This window comes from Pelodiscus sinensis, chromosome 23 (assembly GCF_052426305.1).
Source record: "Pelodiscus sinensis isolate ZL-2025 chromosome 23, ASM5242630v1, whole genome shotgun sequence".
In the NCBI taxonomy this organism is placed as follows: Eukaryota; Metazoa; Chordata; order Testudines; family Trionychidae; genus Pelodiscus; species Pelodiscus sinensis.
In genome coordinates this window covers 3,837,575-3,856,556 of record NC_143074.1, presented here as the reverse complement: position 1 = coordinate 3,856,556, position 18,982 = coordinate 3,837,575, and the positions used below count along the sequence as shown (strand labels likewise).

Here is an 18,982-nt window from a genome sequence, read left to right as displayed (position 1 = left end):
ACAACACCCGCTGGCATGCAATCGAGTTAGTGAACTAACCTAGCAGCGATCCCCCCCGGCAGAGCCGAGCCAATGGGAGTTGAGGGAACTCTGCACCCGAGGATCAGACTCCACGGCGTTAGAGGGGAGGCAGTTCGCTAGTGACTAGGAACCGTGACTTGGCCTTCAAGACATACCTGCTCCCTCACTCATCTGGCTGCAGAGCGAAGCGCTGTGTCTGAGCCGCGCCTCCCTACCACTGCCCTCAGAGCACCAGGCACATCGCCCGGGACCCCCCTCGCAGGAGCTGAGACCTGCGCCAGGCGCATACAGAAACCACCCTGGTGGGAGCATCACTTCATTTTTCTCAGAATAATTTATTAAATACAGCTTTAAAAATGTCCAATTCAGTCATTAAAAACAAAGGTGAACTTCAGAGATTGCTCTGTGCGCCCCTGGACAATCATTGGGTAACCCGCGGTGCAGAGGGAGGGGTCGTGCCCACGCTGCTAGGGAACGGGCCTTTCCCATCCTCTCCGCCCCCCAAAGCGGTTCCACAGTACGGACGACGTTTGCACAGAAAAGGGATCTGGCCCCCAGGAACCGGTGGTGGGACTGGCAGAGGCAGGTGGCGGCAGAAGTAAGAAAGGCCACGGCTCTCTGAACCGGCTTTGAAAAAGGCCTGCGGCTGGTAGGGTGGTCAACAGGGGCACCCCCAAAAAAACCAGGCCAAAGGCTCACTGTAAAAAGGGTGCCCTAGCCTCTCCCTCTAGGGCATGCTTGTTGGTTCACACTGCAGCTTGCAAAGCTAGTTTTCCTTCAGAGCCAGGGGACCCTACTCTGTGGGTCAGCCTTTTCCCCCAGGACAGCACAAGCTTGCGCTGGGAGCTGCAGCCAGCTTGGATGTGGGGAGAAGCAGGAGTAGGCCACAGGCAAAGGGCCTTTCCAGCACTCCCTCCCACTGCACGCCCAGCAGCTCCTGCAAGCAAGGTTCTGGCGTCGGATCGTTCCAGAGGGAGGCGGCTACCCCAGCAGGCGCCTTGGGAGAGTTCAGAGGTAGCGTTAAAGTTTGAAGCGTGATTGTCGGTTTCCAGCTGGTGGAGAGCAGGGGGAGGAGGAGCACAGGGGTCACGGTAGCTCTCTTGGTGGAGGCCAAGCGCCCAGGAGGTTTCTAGCCCCCCAGCGGATTTGACTGGCATGGCAGGGCTTAGTCCCAAGTCCACAGCACTTAAAAGGACGAAGCCACTAGGGGGCAGCAGGTGTTGCTCGGAAAGTCCTACACTGTTTTTATGGACAATTCTATCGCTGCAGGAGACGAGTTTCAGAAGTGCCATGGAAAGGTTAGAACTTATTCAATTGTATAGTCCTCTCCTCTCCCCTCCCCCGACCATCCGGGATGATCCCGGCACGAGCCCTGCTAGAGTTACTAAGGAGAGCCCAGCTCACCAAGGTCATGGCTGGCTGGAAGCAGGCCGGTGGCTTTGCAGCATGGCCAAGCGGACAGCTTCCACCGGAGACCCTTTGTCCCCTCCAGAGAGCTCCTTCCATGGCAGGCCTGGCCCAGTGACTAGGGTGAAGGGGGGTGCAGAGCAGGTGGGAAGGGCTCCGAGGAAGCCAGCTACAGCTAAGGAGGACAGAGGCTCCTGAGCCCAGTCCCCACTAGAAACAGTCCTCAAAAAACCCCACCCCATAAGAAGAGTCATCAAAAAATCCCCACAAGTCCACCGATGCCGACAGCAGACACGTCAGTAGCACTTTCAATAAGGCATCACAGGTGCTTCAATACTAAAGCAGCAGATAAAGTGTTGGGTTACAGTACAGGAACGCAGGCCCTTGTGCAAGGCGGCCCGAGGGCAGGCAGCGGCTGGGCCCGGGGGTGTGACAGGAGAGGGGGGCTGAGGGGGCTGGATGGTTCTGCCCCCCCACCCCGGAGACACGCCTCACACAGCTTCTCACCAACTCTATTTAAAACAAAACAAAACCAGAGACTTAGAAGCGTCAGCCTGGGCCTAGCTGGGGCTGCTGGTTGGCCGCAGGTGTAAGCCGCTTTGCGTGGTACCGGACGGGGAGCCGGCGTGCGCCGAGCAGTGCCCCTCCGGGGTCCGAGCACAGGGCTAGGTGCCGTTGCTGAGGCTGGAGTTGGCGCTGCTGCAGCTTTGTTCGTAGGAAGGAGGCGCCTCTGCAGGGGAGAGAAAAAGGAGAGAATTTAGGAGTCAGATTGTGCAGCTTCCTTCCCACCTCTCTGCTCCCCGAGCTAGCGCCCGATCCAAATCCCACTCCCGCCATTGACAAGTCTCCGGGTTTGCAGGATCAGAGCCCAGAAAGGCAGACACACACAAGCAAGGGACTTTTGGGGGCCAGGTTTGCCAGTCTGCTCCTGTCAGGGCACAGATGCAGGAGGGAGGCTAGGAATGCCTCTGCGTGGACTACAGACAAACCAGTGAGCAGCCCCCGGCCCTGCCCAATGCCCTGGAGATATGTGAAGAAGGTCGATTAGGAGGCTATCGAGAGCCATCTGCTGCTACTGAAAGAGTCACCTACCCCTCATTTGTCTGTGCCACACAAAGGAATCCACTTACGGGCCTGTGTTGGTCCAACTAGCTCGCCCTTCAGAGCTATTGAAAGGTTCACAACCCCGGCTCTGGCAGGGATTAACGTTCAGTTTTACAGGGGGCCCCAACCTGGATCCCAGTGCGCCTGAGAGTGGTGAACCCCAGCAAGTAGCAGCCGGTGGCTCGGAGGAGGGTAACCGCACAAGCTCAGACCATGCGGGATAAGAGGAGGTGCGGACCTACGCCTCTCCAGTTCCTCTCTTACAGCCACGTAGACTACACAGCAGGGTTGATAGGGACCACGCATCTCAAAGACCATTAGCCGCCATTATTTCTTAGAGCACGGGTTCCTATTTGTATGCCACCCACGGGTGAGTGGGAAGCTGTATTCATCGGCGCGGAGGGAGAAAGGGTGCAAGTCTAATACTGCTGCCCCCCCAGCTGCAGCCAAGGCCTGGACATATGCATGAGGTTTCACAGAGCTATGGATGGAGCGCCAGGTGAACAGCCAGATGAAAGCCTCAGGCCAAGAGCGGTGAACACCATTCGCTCCTGCAGGAAGGGACTTACTTATGCCAGGGTAACCGTTTGGTGCACTGGTTTGCAAATAAAAACAATTGCTAACGATCCAGCCTCCATTTTCCTCAGGTGCTAGGCAGCATGGGGAGTAGAAACCTTTCCCTGAGGGCTGACCTGTTCCGCGGCCCCTTGTGGGATGGAAAAACCATCTCCTCTGAGTGGCGCCCGAAAGGAAGGGGAGAGGAATTCTCTAGAATAGCCAGAGTGGAGGATTTCTAATATCCACTTGTCCATTGCAATCACCCTCCAATTGTGGGCAGAGAGGGTGAGGTGGCTGCTGAACGTCTGAGGGGGCAGCTTCCGGAGAAGATTATTCTTGATCACCGCCCCAAGCTACTCCTGGGTGGTGGCGGTGTTGGGGTATTCGCATGCTGGGTGGTAGGTCAGTGGAGGCGGCCGTTGTGGTCTGGACACTCGTGCTCTCTTCAGGGCAGAAGCGTACACGCCTGGGGAGCAGAGGGCGGTCTGGGGTCTCTACGCGCACCGAAGGATGGGCCGACTTCCCGCTAGTGCGAGAACTTGAGTGATACGAGACATTGTGACAAACCCAGAACAGTGTCACCAAAACCGAGGAACCTCGCCAGCATCCCCATCTCCACCCCGCCAGACGCCACCTCAGCGGCATCCCCTGCCACTTGGAGACGTGTGTCAGCCATTGGCCGGCCCGAGGGAAGCCTGGGAATTGGGCCGGCTGAAGATTGACGCTTCAGGGACCAATTCCCAATAGCTGCTGAAAGCGTTTTGTAAAGAGGGTCGGGGAGTTCGCAACATGAAACTAAGGGCAGGTAGAAGAAAACGCCTTCGCCCTCGAAGACTGGGCTCTAAATGGCTTGGCAAGTGAGACGAGCCAGGGTAGCATGGCGCTTTCCAGCTTCCTGGGCACCACCCCAGAAGGGGGGGGTAACTTCTGTATCAGCCGAGGAGTGAGAAGGAACTCCACTCAGCCCTCAACTGCTGGAGGGCCCCCCCCTCCCTCCCAGGTTTCAGAAGGGGGAGTGGCAGACGCTACATTTCACAGATCCTCTTCCTAGCAGCAAAGGCAGCCGTTACTGAATGCTCCCCGAGAAGGAGGGAGGGGGTAGGAGATACAGTTCTTCAGCCAAGCCCCCCTTGCAGTTTAGTCACAAGTTTCAAGACAGAAAACACTGGTCGCGCCGGACACAATCCAACGCCGCCCATGCGGTGGTAAGAAGCAACTGGAGAGGGCACCGGTGGCACCAACCCTTATTCCTTTGGTTCGGCGCATGAGGACAGGCCCACAGACACTACTAGCAAGAAGTCTCAGGTGCGTGGCACGCATATCCGTGTGCGCAGTACAGAGGGACTAGCACTCCACCCAGTCACCATGCTTTTGTGTATCTATGCAATGGTTTGTTAGTCCCCCTTAATCTCAACCCCTCCCCTGGCCATTCAGCCACTGCTTGTTTGCTGCTATTTGGTCTCAAAGAAACACCTTGGGCCAATTTTACAGCCAAAACAACGCTTTGTGCCTCAGTTTTACCTGGGCACGAAGGGTGTTCTTCTTGCCTCAGGCTATCGGTTTGGTCTGCATCTGTTCCCTCACCAACCAGTTCTCTGGCACAGCCAGTGCTCCTTGAATCTTCCTCATCCATTAATGAGTTCCCCAGTTCTCACACACACAGCTTCCCCACTGAGCCTGACCAAATGCCCCTTCACGTCAAAGGAAAGACTCCTATTAAGTCACTTTCCCAGCCCTGCTCCCAACAGCATTTACACCAGTGTGTTGGGCCGGCACCCTCTTTTCCCCCCTTGCAAAGAGATTCTCTATGCCCAAGAGCAGGGGTAGGCAGCCTCCCCGATAGACACGTCTGTCATTGCTATAAGGGAGGGGGTGGACCCCTTTCAGAGGCTTCTGGAGACCCCATGGCTTTCCCAACAGGCCGTGCAGCCTGGTCTCATGCTGACCTGGCCGCCACGGACAGAACCACCACCACGCTGCAGGGGTTCCACAACCGCACAGCAGCAGGCTGAGGAACAATTTTGTACTCCCAAGAGCCACTGCACCGGTTCCCCCTCAGACCTCGAGAGCGGGCCTTGGAGCTCCGGGAGGGCACGCTCACCATAGGGATAACCCCACGTGCTGTACTCCGGAGGCAAGATGAGAGAACTGGCCGTGGGAACCGGAACCACTGTCCCCTCCGCGTAGTAGGGGATGGTCGCGCCTGTCGACAAGCAAAGCATGGGGTGGTTTGGGGAGCCGGCCTGGTCCGAGTCCGGCCTTAGGTCCTGGAAGCTCAATCCCGGAGCGTAGCTGAACGGCTGATGTTGGGAATGGCATTTGGTGGGGATTGAAACATTGTCCATGGGGTGGTAGCCACCAGCTGCTTCCTCCTCTTCTGGCGGGGCGGATGGGACCACGACAGACGGGATGTGCTGGACCGACCGGGACGGGGTGAGAGGAGCCCTGTTCACAGCGATGTTGCCGATGTAAATGGGCAGAGTGACAGAAACCTCTGGCGACTTCAGGGAAACCTGGGGAAAATAAAATAAAATAAAAAGCCACAAAACCAAGGAGTCCGGCAGGCCAGGCTCTGCCAGGGGGCTAGTTGTGCCAAACACAGGCAGTTCCAGCCCGAGCGGAGATTAACAAACCAGCTACAGCTCTAGGCCAGTGGTTCTCAGTGTGGTCCATAGGCCACGAGTAGTCCAGGACAGTCTTGCAGGTGGGCTGTGAGCTCAGGGCAGTGGGGAACACGTGCCGGTAACCCGCAAGGTTGGAGTGCCAGTGTCTGCTTCCAGCTGTGGGACAGGGAGCCCCAAGACTCGCAGGCCAGATCTGGCTTGCGGGGGAAGCCAGCAACTCCATGCACAGCTGTTTTCCCCCTTCCCCTGGCTGGGGCAGGAGGGAGGGGGCAGGGGATAAGCAGCAGCACTGGAATCCTCTTGCCTGGAGGCTTTTCCCACTTCTCCTATTGGTTGGAATCCTGGCCAATGAGAGCAATGGGGGGGGGGGTGCCTGGAAGTAGCAGGGGGTGCAGAGCCAGGTGAGTGCCCCCATCCTCCTGATGCTCAAACCCCTACCCCCCCCACACACTGCTGAGAGCAGCACCCCCAGTCTGCTCAGACCCCCACTCTCATGTCCCGTCCCCCCCCCCACACACACACACTCCCTCCTGCACCCATTTTGTTATCATGGGTGGGTGACTGGTGGCCCATGGAAAGATTTGTATTGAGCGGGGTGGGCCACGGGCCAAAGAGTCCGAGACCCCCGGCGTAGAGGCAAGCCCAGCACCCTGGTGGCTGCTCCAGGGCTCGTGGCATTTGCTCCCAGGAGTACAGTTCTGTTTGGAGCGCTTCCCCCAGGCACCAGCTCCTCTGGCGCTGCCCCACCAGGACCTCTGGCCGCTCCAGCCCATTGGAAGCCCCCCAGAGCGTTCTGCTGATGGGGGAGGGGCAGCGCCTACCTGGATGTAGTAGTCCACGTGTATGAGACTGCAGCCGTGCAGCACAGACTGCGGCAGCGCAGGGACGAGGATCTGCTCCTTCCATTCGGCGTGCTTCCAGGCCTTCACCCCCGAGCCCTCCACCTCGGCGATGGTCCGCAAGTCATAGATCCAGCGCTTGGATTTATACGCCACCTTCTGCATGGGGCCAGAAAAGGGGCCTAAGATTTCTACGCTGTTTCACTGGGTTGCAGCCGCGCTCCGGGCCTACGGAGGCAGCCAGGAGCTAGCAACCCGCTCCGTGCTGGGAGCGAATAAGCTGAGGTCTGGCATGAGACGCCCCAACGTGGAATTCCTGCCTTGTGGCTACAGCCAGTTACCGGAGAGCTGCCGCCGCAGCAAACACACTGGAGAGTAACTCAGAGCTGAAAGCCCAGCGACTCAGTGGTGTGGGCACAGAGCGGGCTGGGGGACTCACCTGCCGTCTGCCCGCTCAGAGTTACACAAGTTCAACATTCGGGGGGGGGAGGGGGAGGGGAAAAATCTCTCTCCCCCATGCCCAAGTTAATTAATGCTGTTTCCCCACTAAAGGTAGGGTCTCCAGCTGAACTCCTCCCCCCACACCACTATTGGGCACCTGGGGAAGGGAGATAAACTCTGAATCCTTGTGTAGCAGATGCCAGTTCTATTTAATATTTACATCCTTGTGCCTAGGAGGGAAATCAGGTCTCCAGCCACTGCTCGGCTGTGGCTCCATCCAAGCCAGCGGTCCCAGCCCCTGCCGAGGACTCTTACCTGCAGGAGACTGGCCACGATGGTGCCTGTGTCCCGGCCAGACTTGTTCTCGATGTCGGTGCGCAGCTGGATTGCCTGCCCCATGACGTAGCCTTTCAGGTCCGAGGTGGCGGTTAAGACGATGGTCCCGCTCTTCACCAGCTTGTAGCTGAACTTCTTAGTGATGCACGCGGTGTTGGGTTGCTAGGGGAGGGCAGCAGGTCAGGCGTGGGGCTCGAGGGGGAGTTTGCAGGAAAAGCAGTTGATGGGAAAGAGGATTTGGGGGTCCCCCATCCTGAACAGCTGGTCTTGCTACAGCCTGTGCGTTCTATGTGGCATCGGTAACACCCATCCGCGAGGCATCTGGCTCACTCGCTCGCTCTTTACCTCCTCACCGTCATGTGTAAGGGCTCCCTTGGGCCCCACTGCTTCTCCACACTTGCCTTCGGGGCACTCCCCCACCCCAGGCCTGGACGAGTCCCCCTGTTCCTGCCAAGCCCTCGTCCTCACCTCCAAGTCCCAGGAAATGTGCCTCTTTCAGTGCCACCCTTTGATACATTCCAAGAGGCTACGAGCACCTCAGGGTAGGCACCAGGCCGGGAGCATCGCTTTCCTCAACCAGCAGTGAGCCCTGGACAAGGGTCCATGCACCAGGAAAATTCCAGGCCAGCACAAACCAGATGGCGTGATTAGACTCAAGGGTCATTAGAGCCACCCGTAGGGCAGGGCAGAGAACATGCTTCTCCAGGCCTATGCCCAGAGGGATCACCCGGAGAAAGGAGAGTTCACGCAGCTCTCAGGCATGTAGGTGCTAGTGGAGATTTCAGAGGGAACAGGCCCATGGATTTAGAGCCTGGACCAATGACACCTTGCCGGGCTCTAGGCAACAACGCGCTAACCTCTACTGCCTCTCCTCCTGTGCAATGAGCTCTAGGAGTGACCCTCTCCTCCGAGTTAGCCATTACTGCCCTGGCCTGGCAGGGCAACACTGGATGGGGGAGAGGAACGACTGGCTTTTCCTTTCTCCCAAGAGGGGCCACTCTAGGGGGCAAGAGCCTCTGCCCCCCCCCCCCCACAGTTGCGCTCTTACCTCGATGTCAGGGATGTCATTCAGGTTGAGTGGGCAGAGAATGTAGAAGAGCTTGTTGCACTTGTGATCCTTGGCGAATCGGGGCGTGTCTATCACGGCTTTGACCTGATGGACCACCTTTCCGAAAGGGCCTTCAAAGGATGTGGGGGCTGAGGCTGCATTCAAAAGGCAGACGTCAAAAGAAACCCTTGAGGGAGCTAGGCCTTACCCCCCCCCGAGTCTGCAACGCTTTCCGGTAGCTCAAGAGAAGAGGCAGAACCTAGCTACTATTTGGATTTGGATCTCCCAAGTGCATTTGAGCCTGGGCCTGAAAGATCGGAGACCAAATCTGGTCCATTGGAACCACTGCGTCTTCCTTTTCCCACTGGTGTGCCTCCCAGCGCTGGTGGGGCAGGGGGATGCTAGTGTGGGCAGACTCCAGTAGCTTCCGTCTTTTTTATGCCACGTGTAGTTCAGTGGCTCAAGTCTTTCCAGACTCCTGTACCCCTTTCACGAGGCTGGCTTCCTTGCACACCCCCACGGTTCACCTCACTTAACCGCCTGCGTACAAACTCAGACAACGCAACAGCGGCAGCATCTCATTTTTACCATCTAGTGTATTTTTAGAAACTGTGTGTGTGTCCGTCCGAGTCCGTTTGTTCAAGAACTCCTCAAATGGTGAAGGCGAGGGCCACCAATTCTCCTAACTTGAAGCAAAGTCAAGGTTTGGTTCTGCAGGACAATGGGATAGGCCTGGAATTTGATTGTTTCTCATAACATGGAAAGGGAAGGATATGGAAGTGGTCTGACAGGAGGGACACCAATTATCCTGTAGAATGACCATGGGGAAGAAGGGAGGCTGGGAGAGCAAGGGGCCAGAGATGGGGGCTGGAACAGCTATCACCCCACTGGGCCACCAGGGGCAGGGGTGAAGAAAGGGACAGCTATCTACTGTGTGTGTCTGTCTTGGGGGGGGGGGGGACAAAGACGCACAGACAAAGCCAGGGTGACATGCACCCCTTCCCCAACTGTGCCCTCTGCAGCAGCCAGAGAGGCATTTCGCTGGGCCCCAAGCTGCTGTGATGAGAGAGGACTGGGGTTGTCCTCCCCCCGAAGCAGCCTGCATCCCGAACCCTCAGCCCCAGCAATGAAGAACAGAACTTATTTGAGTTAAGAACCCGAGCAACACCAGGTAAATCCTCTAGTAGAAGTATCCAGTATCAATCCTGTCCTTCCATTGCAGGACCGGCGGTGCTTGGCAGGAAGGCTCTTGTCCCCCCCTTAGCCAGCGGGTGATTTAACTGGACAAGCCAGAGAGGGGTGTCTCCCCAAAAGGAGTCACTATGTTCTCGCTGCCCCGAGGCCCAGCGAGCCACCCAAGCAGTCAGTGTCTCCCCCGTACCTGGCAGCAGGAACTGGAAGGGAAAGGTGTGCTCGCCAGCTGTCAGAACCCCTGCAAGAGACAGAGAAAGGCAAATGACCCAGGCGATACTAACCCAGAAGCAGCTTGGGCACCAATGGCCTGAAGTGAGGATCACAGGCACCCCCTTCCCCACCAAAAAAAACAACCAACCTGCCAGCTAAGAACCCACATACAGGACTCACTGGCACAAAGCCAGAGCAGCCTCACTGGAGGACGCTCCGGAGATGGTGCCTATCGGCCCCGGGCTGCAGACCAGAGCGTTCGCAAAGCCTGTGGCAGGTCACACTACTTCGGACTTGCAGAGTTGTCGGGGTTCCCCTCACCCCAGCTGAAGCACCCTCCTGCTCCGGGCCTGTAACAGGCCAAGATCCAGCAGCCGGGGAGGGACCAGGCAGGTTCCCTCGGGCAGCAGGTGCCGTGGTGAGAGGAGCAAAGTTGGTAGCCAGTGGCTGGCCACAGCGAGTGCTGTGGAAGCCAGCAAAGGCAGCCTCCCAAGCAGCAGGATGTGGCCTTAGGAAGGAGATGGGAGGGTAGGCAGGCCAGGGTGTGTAGCCTGCTCTGCCCACAGCCCTGCCTTGCTGTGTCCGGCAGCGCAATCTCTCTGCATGAGGCTCCCCTACAAGGAGCCTGTCTGGTCTCCAACTCCCCTCCTCCCACCAGGGAGTTTCACCGTTTCTGGCTTTCAGCAGCCATGGGCCAAAACTGGTACCACGGAGCCCCAAGAGCGAAGGCAGAGCCGGGCCCTACGGGTCTGGCCCTGGGCTAAGATGACACGGCCAAGTGGATTGGTGCGAGAACTTCAGTGCAGCGGTTGGGCTCTGCCCCACAGCCAGGCGCAAGGATCACACAGCGAACCACCAGGCCTAGACAGACTGCTGATCCCAGACACGGTCCTTGTGCCATCTGCCCTCCCCCAGTTCTGCCTGGCACCTATCCCCCCCCCCCCCGGCCTTCGCCGACAGAGCTGGAGGGGCTCCTGGCGGAGGTGTAGCACGGGGGTGCTGAGAGCCATTGAACCCAACTACCCTGGATAGAATGGAAGCCACCACGAGGCAGAGGGTGCGGCAGCTCCCCCAGCCCCCACCTCTCCCTTCCATCATCCAGGAACTGGAGTGGCGAGAGCACGGCATGCGAGGGGACTGCCAGGCTGGCAGTTTGCCTTCGTTACGGGCATTAGCCACACCTGGAGCAGATCAGGCACTGGGAGAAGGGGTCAGATTTAATTTTCTTTAGTATCAAGTTCGCCACTCCAGCCACAAGCTGCCCCTTTTCCAAACCCACAGTTACATTAGCTGCAGGTGCCATGCAGCAAGGCTGGTGCAGGTCTTTGGAGCACGCTCATGGCTTTGTACCCTACTCGAAGAGCACTTTGCCATCGGGAGAAACAAGCAGCAGAGAGCCCAGACTGCGAAAGCCAGGCCTGGCTAATTAGCAAACTCCACTTTGTAAATTTCACAAGCCAGAGGGAGCAATACTCCACAGGCAAGTCTCTTTCTGGAGGCAGCAGCAGCTAGGAAGTTGTACTTAGGTGAATAGCACTTACCCGCCTTTATTAGCCATCTGATCCCTGGTAGTGAGCAGCCAGAAGGAAGAGTGCTTCACCAACCTGGTGTTTGTACACGGGAGGTTCGGAATGGGCCGTGTGGCAAGAGGAAACGCTATCAACTGAAGTGGCGCAGGTTCTGCTCTGCTGGCAGGAGTCACCTGCCAAAAGCCAGAACCGAGCTAGCTAATTTGTTGATGCAAGCAAAGGGCTGCCAGCAAGGACGGCCTGTGAGTCTAGGCAGACTAGGCGGTCGCCCGATGACGTCACGGGGCGCCCGGGTGCCCCGTGATTACGTCACGGCCATTGATGGCTGTGCAGGCAGGGGCGCCAATCGCACCTTCCGCCTGGGGCCGGCTGCCGCAGCTGATGCCTCGGGCCACTCCTGGTTGCCAGCCAGCCATGGTAGTGCGGCAGGAGAACCCCACTGGTCTGCGGATTGCTGGGCACAGATGGGGAAGGGATATGGACAGCAACAGAGCCTCTTCCCTGTCTTGCAGGCTGGAATCCTGTTCCTGGGTTGGCCACCTCCTGAACGCCTGGTTGGGACCAAGGGCGTCTCTGCCAACCCCCTGCTTCAGTCCGTCTCCCTCCCCCTCCCGCTTCAGGGCCACCCCAGAACCGCACAGACTCCTCTCTGGGCCGCCACCACCCCTGCCTGGGGCCAGTTTAAACAGAGCTCTTAACCCTTCGCAGGGTTCAAACTAAAGTCCATCGCCTCACTGGATTCCATACGCCACTCCGCACCACAGCTCTCCTCCTGTCCCAGACCCTCTTCCCGGCTGGAGCTCAGCCCTCCGGCACTGGCCTCTAGGACACCTGAGCCTGAAGCTCAACTCCCGTCTAGCTTTCCCCAGAGGAGTCTCTTCTCTGTGGGTCACAGCTCCCTTGCCTCGGTCTCCCTGCAGGAGTTGGTCGAGAGGGGGGCTATTTCCTGAGCTCACCCCTCACTGCCCACCCAAGGGGGCCGCTCATTCTGCCATCAGGGACGGCCCGGCTCCAGGCTATGCTGCCTAAGGACATGCCTCCGTCCCAACTCCAGATTGCATTCTTCCCCCGACCTGGGGGTCAAGGTCTGGCCAGATTGCAGGCTTTGCTAGGAACCCTTCCCACGGTTCTTTAGTCATGCAGCCACGCGGTGGGGGCTGTGCAAGAAAAAAACAAAACAAAAAACCAATTGGCTGCACACAGCTGGGTACAAACAAGTCAACACGTCGCTGACCTTCAATGGAAAGGCAGAGGATGGAACAAGATCTCAGCCCCTGGTGTCCGCACCTGGGCCCACAGAGCAGGAAGGCAAATCCCCATGAGACATGCTCTCCTGAGGGGTTTTCTGGGCTCTCCTCCACCCAAAAAAGCTCCCCAACCCCGCACTGAGGTGTGTGTGTGTGTGGGGGGGCGGGTGGGGGCAGGAAGTTGGGCATTAGGGGGCACTTTGCGGCAACACTCTGCTGGGGACAACCGTAGGGCCTCCACAGCTGAGAGGGGTTACTGTTGGATCTTAGGAGAGGTTGGAGGACGTGCGCACACGCCTGGAGTAGCCCCCTCACTTCCCTCCTTCGCCCTGCACTTCCTGTGGCGGTCAGCGCTGGCAATCCACGCTAAGAGACCCCGCAGCACTGAAGCCATTTAAAAACACCAACCAACCTATCCCCGCCCCCACTGCGGCTCTCCCACCGCAATCCATGGCTGGCCAAGCACAGGCCTGGGCGATGGGAGACCGATTGCCAGTCCCCAGCTCTGCCGCCAACTCACCCCAGGGCCTCAGGCAAATCGTTACCCTTGTGCCCTGTAAAGTGGGGCAGCAGCCTCCCCTACCGCACTAGTGTGGTTGCCAGGAGTCGTTTGACGATACCAAGCTCTCGACCCAGATGCGGAGCCTTGGCTCCCCAGGCTAGCGCCGGCTGGAAGCAGAGCTGCATTCAGTCTGCTTGTCTATCTGGGCACTTCCCAACAGACGACCCAAGAGACAGGCAGCCTCCTTCCTTGGAGAGGCACCTGGGCCCCAAAGGGTTTCCAGGGGCTGCGCAGACTTGAGAACGACCGGGGGAGGGGTGTCTGGCATTTCGTGCCCTCGGCTAAGAAGGCCGGCCAGCTCGCTCCTCCCCCGGCTGCGGACCAGGCCCTTCCTGCCAGCAAGGCTCTGAAGAGCCGAGTCAGTAACACATTGCAACTGCCACTCTGCCTCCTAGAAAGGGCCGTGTTGTGCTCCTTCTGGCAAGCGATGAAGCCGCAGGGAGAAGGGAGCTCGGCTGGGCGGTGCTCAGCCAACATGCAAGCAGGCCGTTTGGGGTGCCCCATCACCAAAACCAGGAGGGCCCCGCACACGAACACTAGTCTGCGCCCGCCGCCAGTTCAACGGCCGCTGACTGAAGGAGGCATGTTGAGCGGTTCGTTTGATAATCCTGTAACTGATGAAAGTCTCTGTGGTTGCATCCTGCGGGTGCTGGGGCACAGAGCTTATGTTCTCGTTATAAGCACAGGACACATCTATGCTGCACTACTACAATCAGCCAGCAGCTGTCATGCACTGACTGCCAGGCAGCGAGTCCAGGGGACCTGCTGGTAGGAGGAAGGCCCAGATGACGAGCACCACATGGGGGCACAGATCACTGATGGTGGAATGGGAAGGGAGACCCCCATGACACCCCCAGTTCTCCAACTGGGGCCTTTGGGCCCCCAGTATATAAAAAAAAAAAAAAAAAAAAAAAAAAAAAACTGTGCTAGACCTTACTTGTATTGTGCTCCCAGCCAAAGGTAAGTACATTCTGATGAAAACACTTTTCCCTATTAGATTCAGAGAAGAGGTTTCCTCTTTAGCCTGCAGTGAAAGATCCTGTTTCTTGGAGCCAGCTGGGCTGGAAGATTTGTTTCTAGAGCAACCCGAGAAGGAGTCAGTGGCTGTTTGGTAGAAGCGCATGTCAAGGGAGCGTCTGCAGATTGCTCCTCCGAGTCAGAAAGTGGAACAGGCTTTACGGAAAGCCCACAACTTCAGCTCCATTTCTTCCCCCTTCCAGTTTTGGGACTCAAAGCGTCTCCTCTCGACACTGTCTAGTCTGCACAATCCTGCTCTGCTCCTAAGAGACGCTTTAAAATAAGAGCTGTGGGGAGGAAGGGGCAGAGTGTGGTACCACCCTCGGCAAGTGACTAACGCTGGCTTCCCAGAAGCCCAAACAAAGGGTGCAGTTTGTATCGTCACCGCAGCTTTTCCTGAAGTTTACATGCAGCTAAAAATACCACTGAGAAAGTCATTAGGCAGCAATAGCTGCATTAGCAGGGCTCAGTCTTGAGGCAGCAACTTTTCCTCCAGGCTGAAGAGCAGAAGCGGTGGCCTTTGAAGCATCTCCTCTACCGACAGAGCAAAGGCTTCGTCTACACCACAAAACTAGGCCGACCTACAGCCACCACAATAATTAGACAGCCTGTTGATGTCCACCTGGTGGTGCATGTCCTTCTTGAGTGGAGCATGGGCAGGTGTGCAGGGCTCACAGAGGGACAACCAGAGCTGTGAGCCGGACAAGGGGCTCTTTCCCTGCTGGTAGGGTCCCTGTTGTGAAACCAACATTGTCAGTTTCACAGCTGGTATTCACATTTGGTCTCTTGCGGCTGGCAGCTGAGTCCAGATGGTGGGGCCGGCACCTTCCCAGAGTCCCTGTGTGGGGCTTATTAGGCAGCGGGAACTTAGATCCCTGCCCCAAAAAGTCTTACAATCTATGTAGAGGTAAGAGCCACCAGAGGCGAACAGAAGGAAATACGAGAGGTACAGTGCCCATTAGAACACCCTCCTCTCCTGCCCAAATTCAGTCCCTACTGCCACAGCCACAACTGCAAGTCTCTAATCCCGGGACGTGTCAAGCTCAGCCGTTCAGGAGCCCAATTAGCAATCAATCAATCATCCAATATACAGTGTGACAGGGCAAGTATTTAATGGATACCTAAAATTCTCACACCAGATAAGTTAATAACTTACTGCAAGCTCACCTAGTAAAAGCCTCACGAGTAGTTAGCCAACCGAGCCTATTCTAAATACTAGGTTGGGCAGAGGACTTGGCGAGCCGACAGAGCACCACACAGCACAGGGAGGTCAAGTGGCCATCGATGGTTGGCCTCTGACTGACCTTGACTGGATTTGCATCCTTCCCTCCCGCCCATCACAGTAATCTCTTCAAAAATGCAACCAACCCCATACCTTGGTTTTGCATCCTATTCTCTTCCTAGCCCCGATCTACATTGTAGATCCTAGTTTCATTGCTCAGGGGTGGGAATTTTTCCACCCACCCCAAGTGCTGTGAAGCCAGCCTAACGCCTGGTGTAGATGTGGCTAGGTCAAGGGAAGAATTCTTTGTGACTTCGCCACTGCCACTCAAGGAGGTGGCTTGCTACAGAGGACAGAACCCCCCCCTTCCTACCGCTGCATAGAGAGTCTACGCTCCAGCGCTGCACATACCCACTGCTACCCCATTTATTCCTCAGAAAGTCGCTCCTCTGTACACACACCAACTTCCAAAGAACTCCCGCCTCTGCCGCCTTGGGAGGGCTGCTTTCAGACCATGGAGTGATACTTGGTACACTGAGGTGAGCTATGTCTCCGTTCGGGTACCAAACACACTGTTGGGCCATAATTTTGTCTGTTTCGATGCAGCATTTGTAGCGAAGGCAAGTCTGCTTTTCACTTGATCTTGACGGACCTACAGGAACCTTGAGTAATACCAAGGCATGCACAAGATGCTACTTGTTCTAGGACTTCACCTACTTCCTCCACCCCCCTGCTCCAAGACACAGCCACTTTGTCCCCTTGGTATTTATTTCTGTGGCACTTAACACTCCTCACAATCTCTGAAAATTGTTTCAAAGCCAAGGTAACCCCCCCCCCCCCCCCAAGTGCTGAAGGGGACATTCTGATGGAGCGCTGACCGCACACAGCTGAGCATGCGTGACAGAATGGACATTGGTACCAAGCCTCCATCAGAAGAAAGCCGCCTCGAGTGTAAAATCCTGTTGCACTGTTTAACCCATTGAAGGTGGGCAGGTGCGGGGGGGGCGTGCTCCAGCTGGGCTGGAGCGCTCCCGCCCCGCCAGTAGGGGTTGCTCTGGCCAGACTGGAGCAGCCCCTGCTTGTGGGTGCCTAGGCCGCCAGACGGAAGCGGCTCTGGATGGCCAGAGCAGGCCCTGTCTGCAGCTGGCCCCATGGAGCTGGAGCAGCCCCCTGCCTGCAGTGGGAGGGGAACTGCGCCAGCCCCCATGGGTGAAGCGCAGCTGGTAAACACGACCTGGTAACGTCTCACTTCCCTACTGTAGATGCACTTGAACGGTTTTTAAACGCTGCTTATGCCCATTCTTTCAAGTTAACAAGTGACCAGTTCAAGCAGCAGTTTGATTGGCCGGAACGGATCCAGTTAATTGTGTCCGAAGCCAAAACCACACCAGCACCCCTCCCCCGCATGGGCCAGCCCTTCCTCCACCAGCATTTGCAAAGCACATTGAGACTCGTGAATGGGAACCGTTAGCAAAGCCTGACGGGCGGCCACGGCTGTACGCAGTGCACAGCGACAAGAGGCGGGAGACAAGGCTTCCGGCATGATCTCTCACGCTCCGACGTGGGTTTCTGCTATAGCCACCTGCCCCCTTCTCCAGTTGGGCTGGGTGGTGCTGCCCTAGGCAGTTTTCAGGGGCCAAGTCTACATGGCTGCTTTCTTGCTCAGGTGTGCGAAAGGCCACCCTCCCAAACACCGCAGCTGCTTTTCACAATGCTACTGCTGGGCATGGAGCAGTCACACCGGCCTTCGGGGCTGCAGAAGTGGCGAGCAGTCGGAGCTCTTCTTCTGCTGTCCCTTAGGGCTCCCAGGGTTTCACACACGTTGTGCAGAGGGCAGTGCAAAGCTACCACAGGCACAGGGCAAAAACAACACCAGACAGCACTCTACTGGCACAGTCCCACAGAGCTGAAACAAAAAACAGGACTATGTAGCACTTTAAAGACTAACAAGATGGTTTATTAGGTGATGAGCTTTTCTGGGCCAGACCCACTTCCTCCACTATTTGATGTGAGGAAGTGGGTCTGGCCCACGAAAGCTCATCACCTAATAAACCATCTTGTTAGTCCTGTTTTTTGTTTCAGCTACACCAGACTAACACGGCTACATTTCTATCACTATTCCACAGAGCTGAGTGGGCCATGGGATTCCAAGGTCCGGTTAGCACGTGCAACCCCCCCAGACCTGGGCCAGATAAGGCTGAATGTTTCATCCTCATGCGTGGACACCGCCCAAGGGCAACAGAACCAGGTCAGGACTGTCAATTCAGACTTCCCTGTGTTGGAGAGGCTGGGGGTACCAGCCCGGTTCCAACCCCTGCCCCCACCATGCAAGACACGAGGCTGTCTGCTACCCAAGAGCAGTTAGCACGGCTCAGTCACCCCATGCTTAGAAATGCTGCGGTTGCTTCAAAACAACACACAAGAGACTGTCCAGATTCCATGTGAGAAACAGCAGGCCCAGCAACAGGGTAATTTCTCTGGCTACTCAGAATGATGCATTAACACGCTCAGTCGAATCCTTAGGAGGGGAAGAAATTACACAGGGCCTCGTTGATCCTCCTGCCACTCAGCACAACCCTCCTTGTGTGCAATTCACCCTCCACTTCCGAAGATTTCACTGCAGGAGAGGCTCCTGCCGACAGTGTCTTTACAGCGGTACCTCGGCTCTGCCACAGCACGGATCCTCTTCTAGGGCGGGCAGGTTCCTCAGAGCTTCTTGCTGTAGGCAGGAGAACTTCAAGCTTTCTTTGGGGCCGGGCCCAGAAACAGAGTGGGGCCGAGCCAGAGTTCTGCGATGCCGCTAGACACTGGGGCTTTTGTTCAGGGTTTGCAGGGCGCCTGGCACAGCGGGATCGTAGCCGATGACTAGAGCCCTTCGGTATTCAGAGAACAATTGCTGCGTCTCTGCGCGCGGAGCCACTCTCCTGCGGGCTGCTGTGGTCGACACACACACGCTGGGGTTCCCCACTTTATCCCCCACCTGGCAGGCTTTAGAGTAAATGCCATCTCCAGTTCCTCCTCCTCCTCCCACACAAGGTAAAGAGGTCTGGGCTTGTAGGACCCCGGGGCTTGCTCCCAGGCAGCTGCAGCACAAGGGCTGCAGATGGGAGGTAGTCTCCCCCCCCACCCCCGTGTCAGAGCCTCTGAGGCAACTTCAGGTCAAATCAGCTGGGCCACTGGCAGACAGACCCAGGGCCCTCCCTCGCAGAGCAGGCTCTGCCCCCGGGATGCAGCACTCCCAGCCCCGGAGGGCCGGTCTCTAGAGGGGCCGCTCTGCTCGTGGGGCACCCAGGGAGGCTGCTTGCTGTAGTGAGGGTTTGTGCGATGGCTGTAGCACCCGCCAGATAGCAGCCAGTCACTAGCCTTTGTGCAGTGCTTTGAGATCTGCTCGAGAGGCTGGGCTCCTCCCCTCTTTAAACGACGGGGAACCCGAGCTATGAGGAGGCGAAGCAACATGACCAAGGTTACACAGCAGGGTCAGTGGCAGAGCGTGCACGAGGTCTCAAGTCCCAATCGAGTGCTCTAGCCACTCCGCCACACTGCCTCCCCGGCCGTTGCTCTAGCCACTCCGCCACACTGCCTCCCCGGCCGTTGCTCAGCAGCCTTGCGCGAGGGTTAGATGG

General features: G+C 57.3%; 1 protein-coding gene across 2 annotated transcripts in view; it reads right to left on the bottom strand.

Moving 5' to 3' along the window:
• Positions 1-338: 338 nt before the first annotated feature.
• Positions 339-18,982, bottom strand: part of ARRDC1 (arrestin domain containing 1) — a 59,629-nt gene continuing 40,985 nt past the window's right edge. For both annotated transcript variants that reach the window (XM_075906000.2, XM_075906001.2), the window contains exons 3-8: positions 9,760-9,810; positions 8,379-8,533; positions 7,310-7,492; positions 6,536-6,712; positions 5,192-5,603; positions 339-2,158 (exon numbers count right to left, since the gene is read on the bottom strand). In XM_075906000.2, the coding sequence (XP_075762115.2) occupies positions 2,094-2,158; positions 5,192-5,603; positions 6,536-6,712; positions 7,310-7,492; positions 8,379-8,533; positions 9,760-9,810 (1,043 nt within the window). In that variant the 3' untranslated portion in view covers positions 339-2,093. The remainder of the gene's footprint in view (positions 2,159-5,191; positions 5,604-6,535; positions 6,713-7,309; positions 7,493-8,378; positions 8,534-9,759; positions 9,811-18,982) is intronic.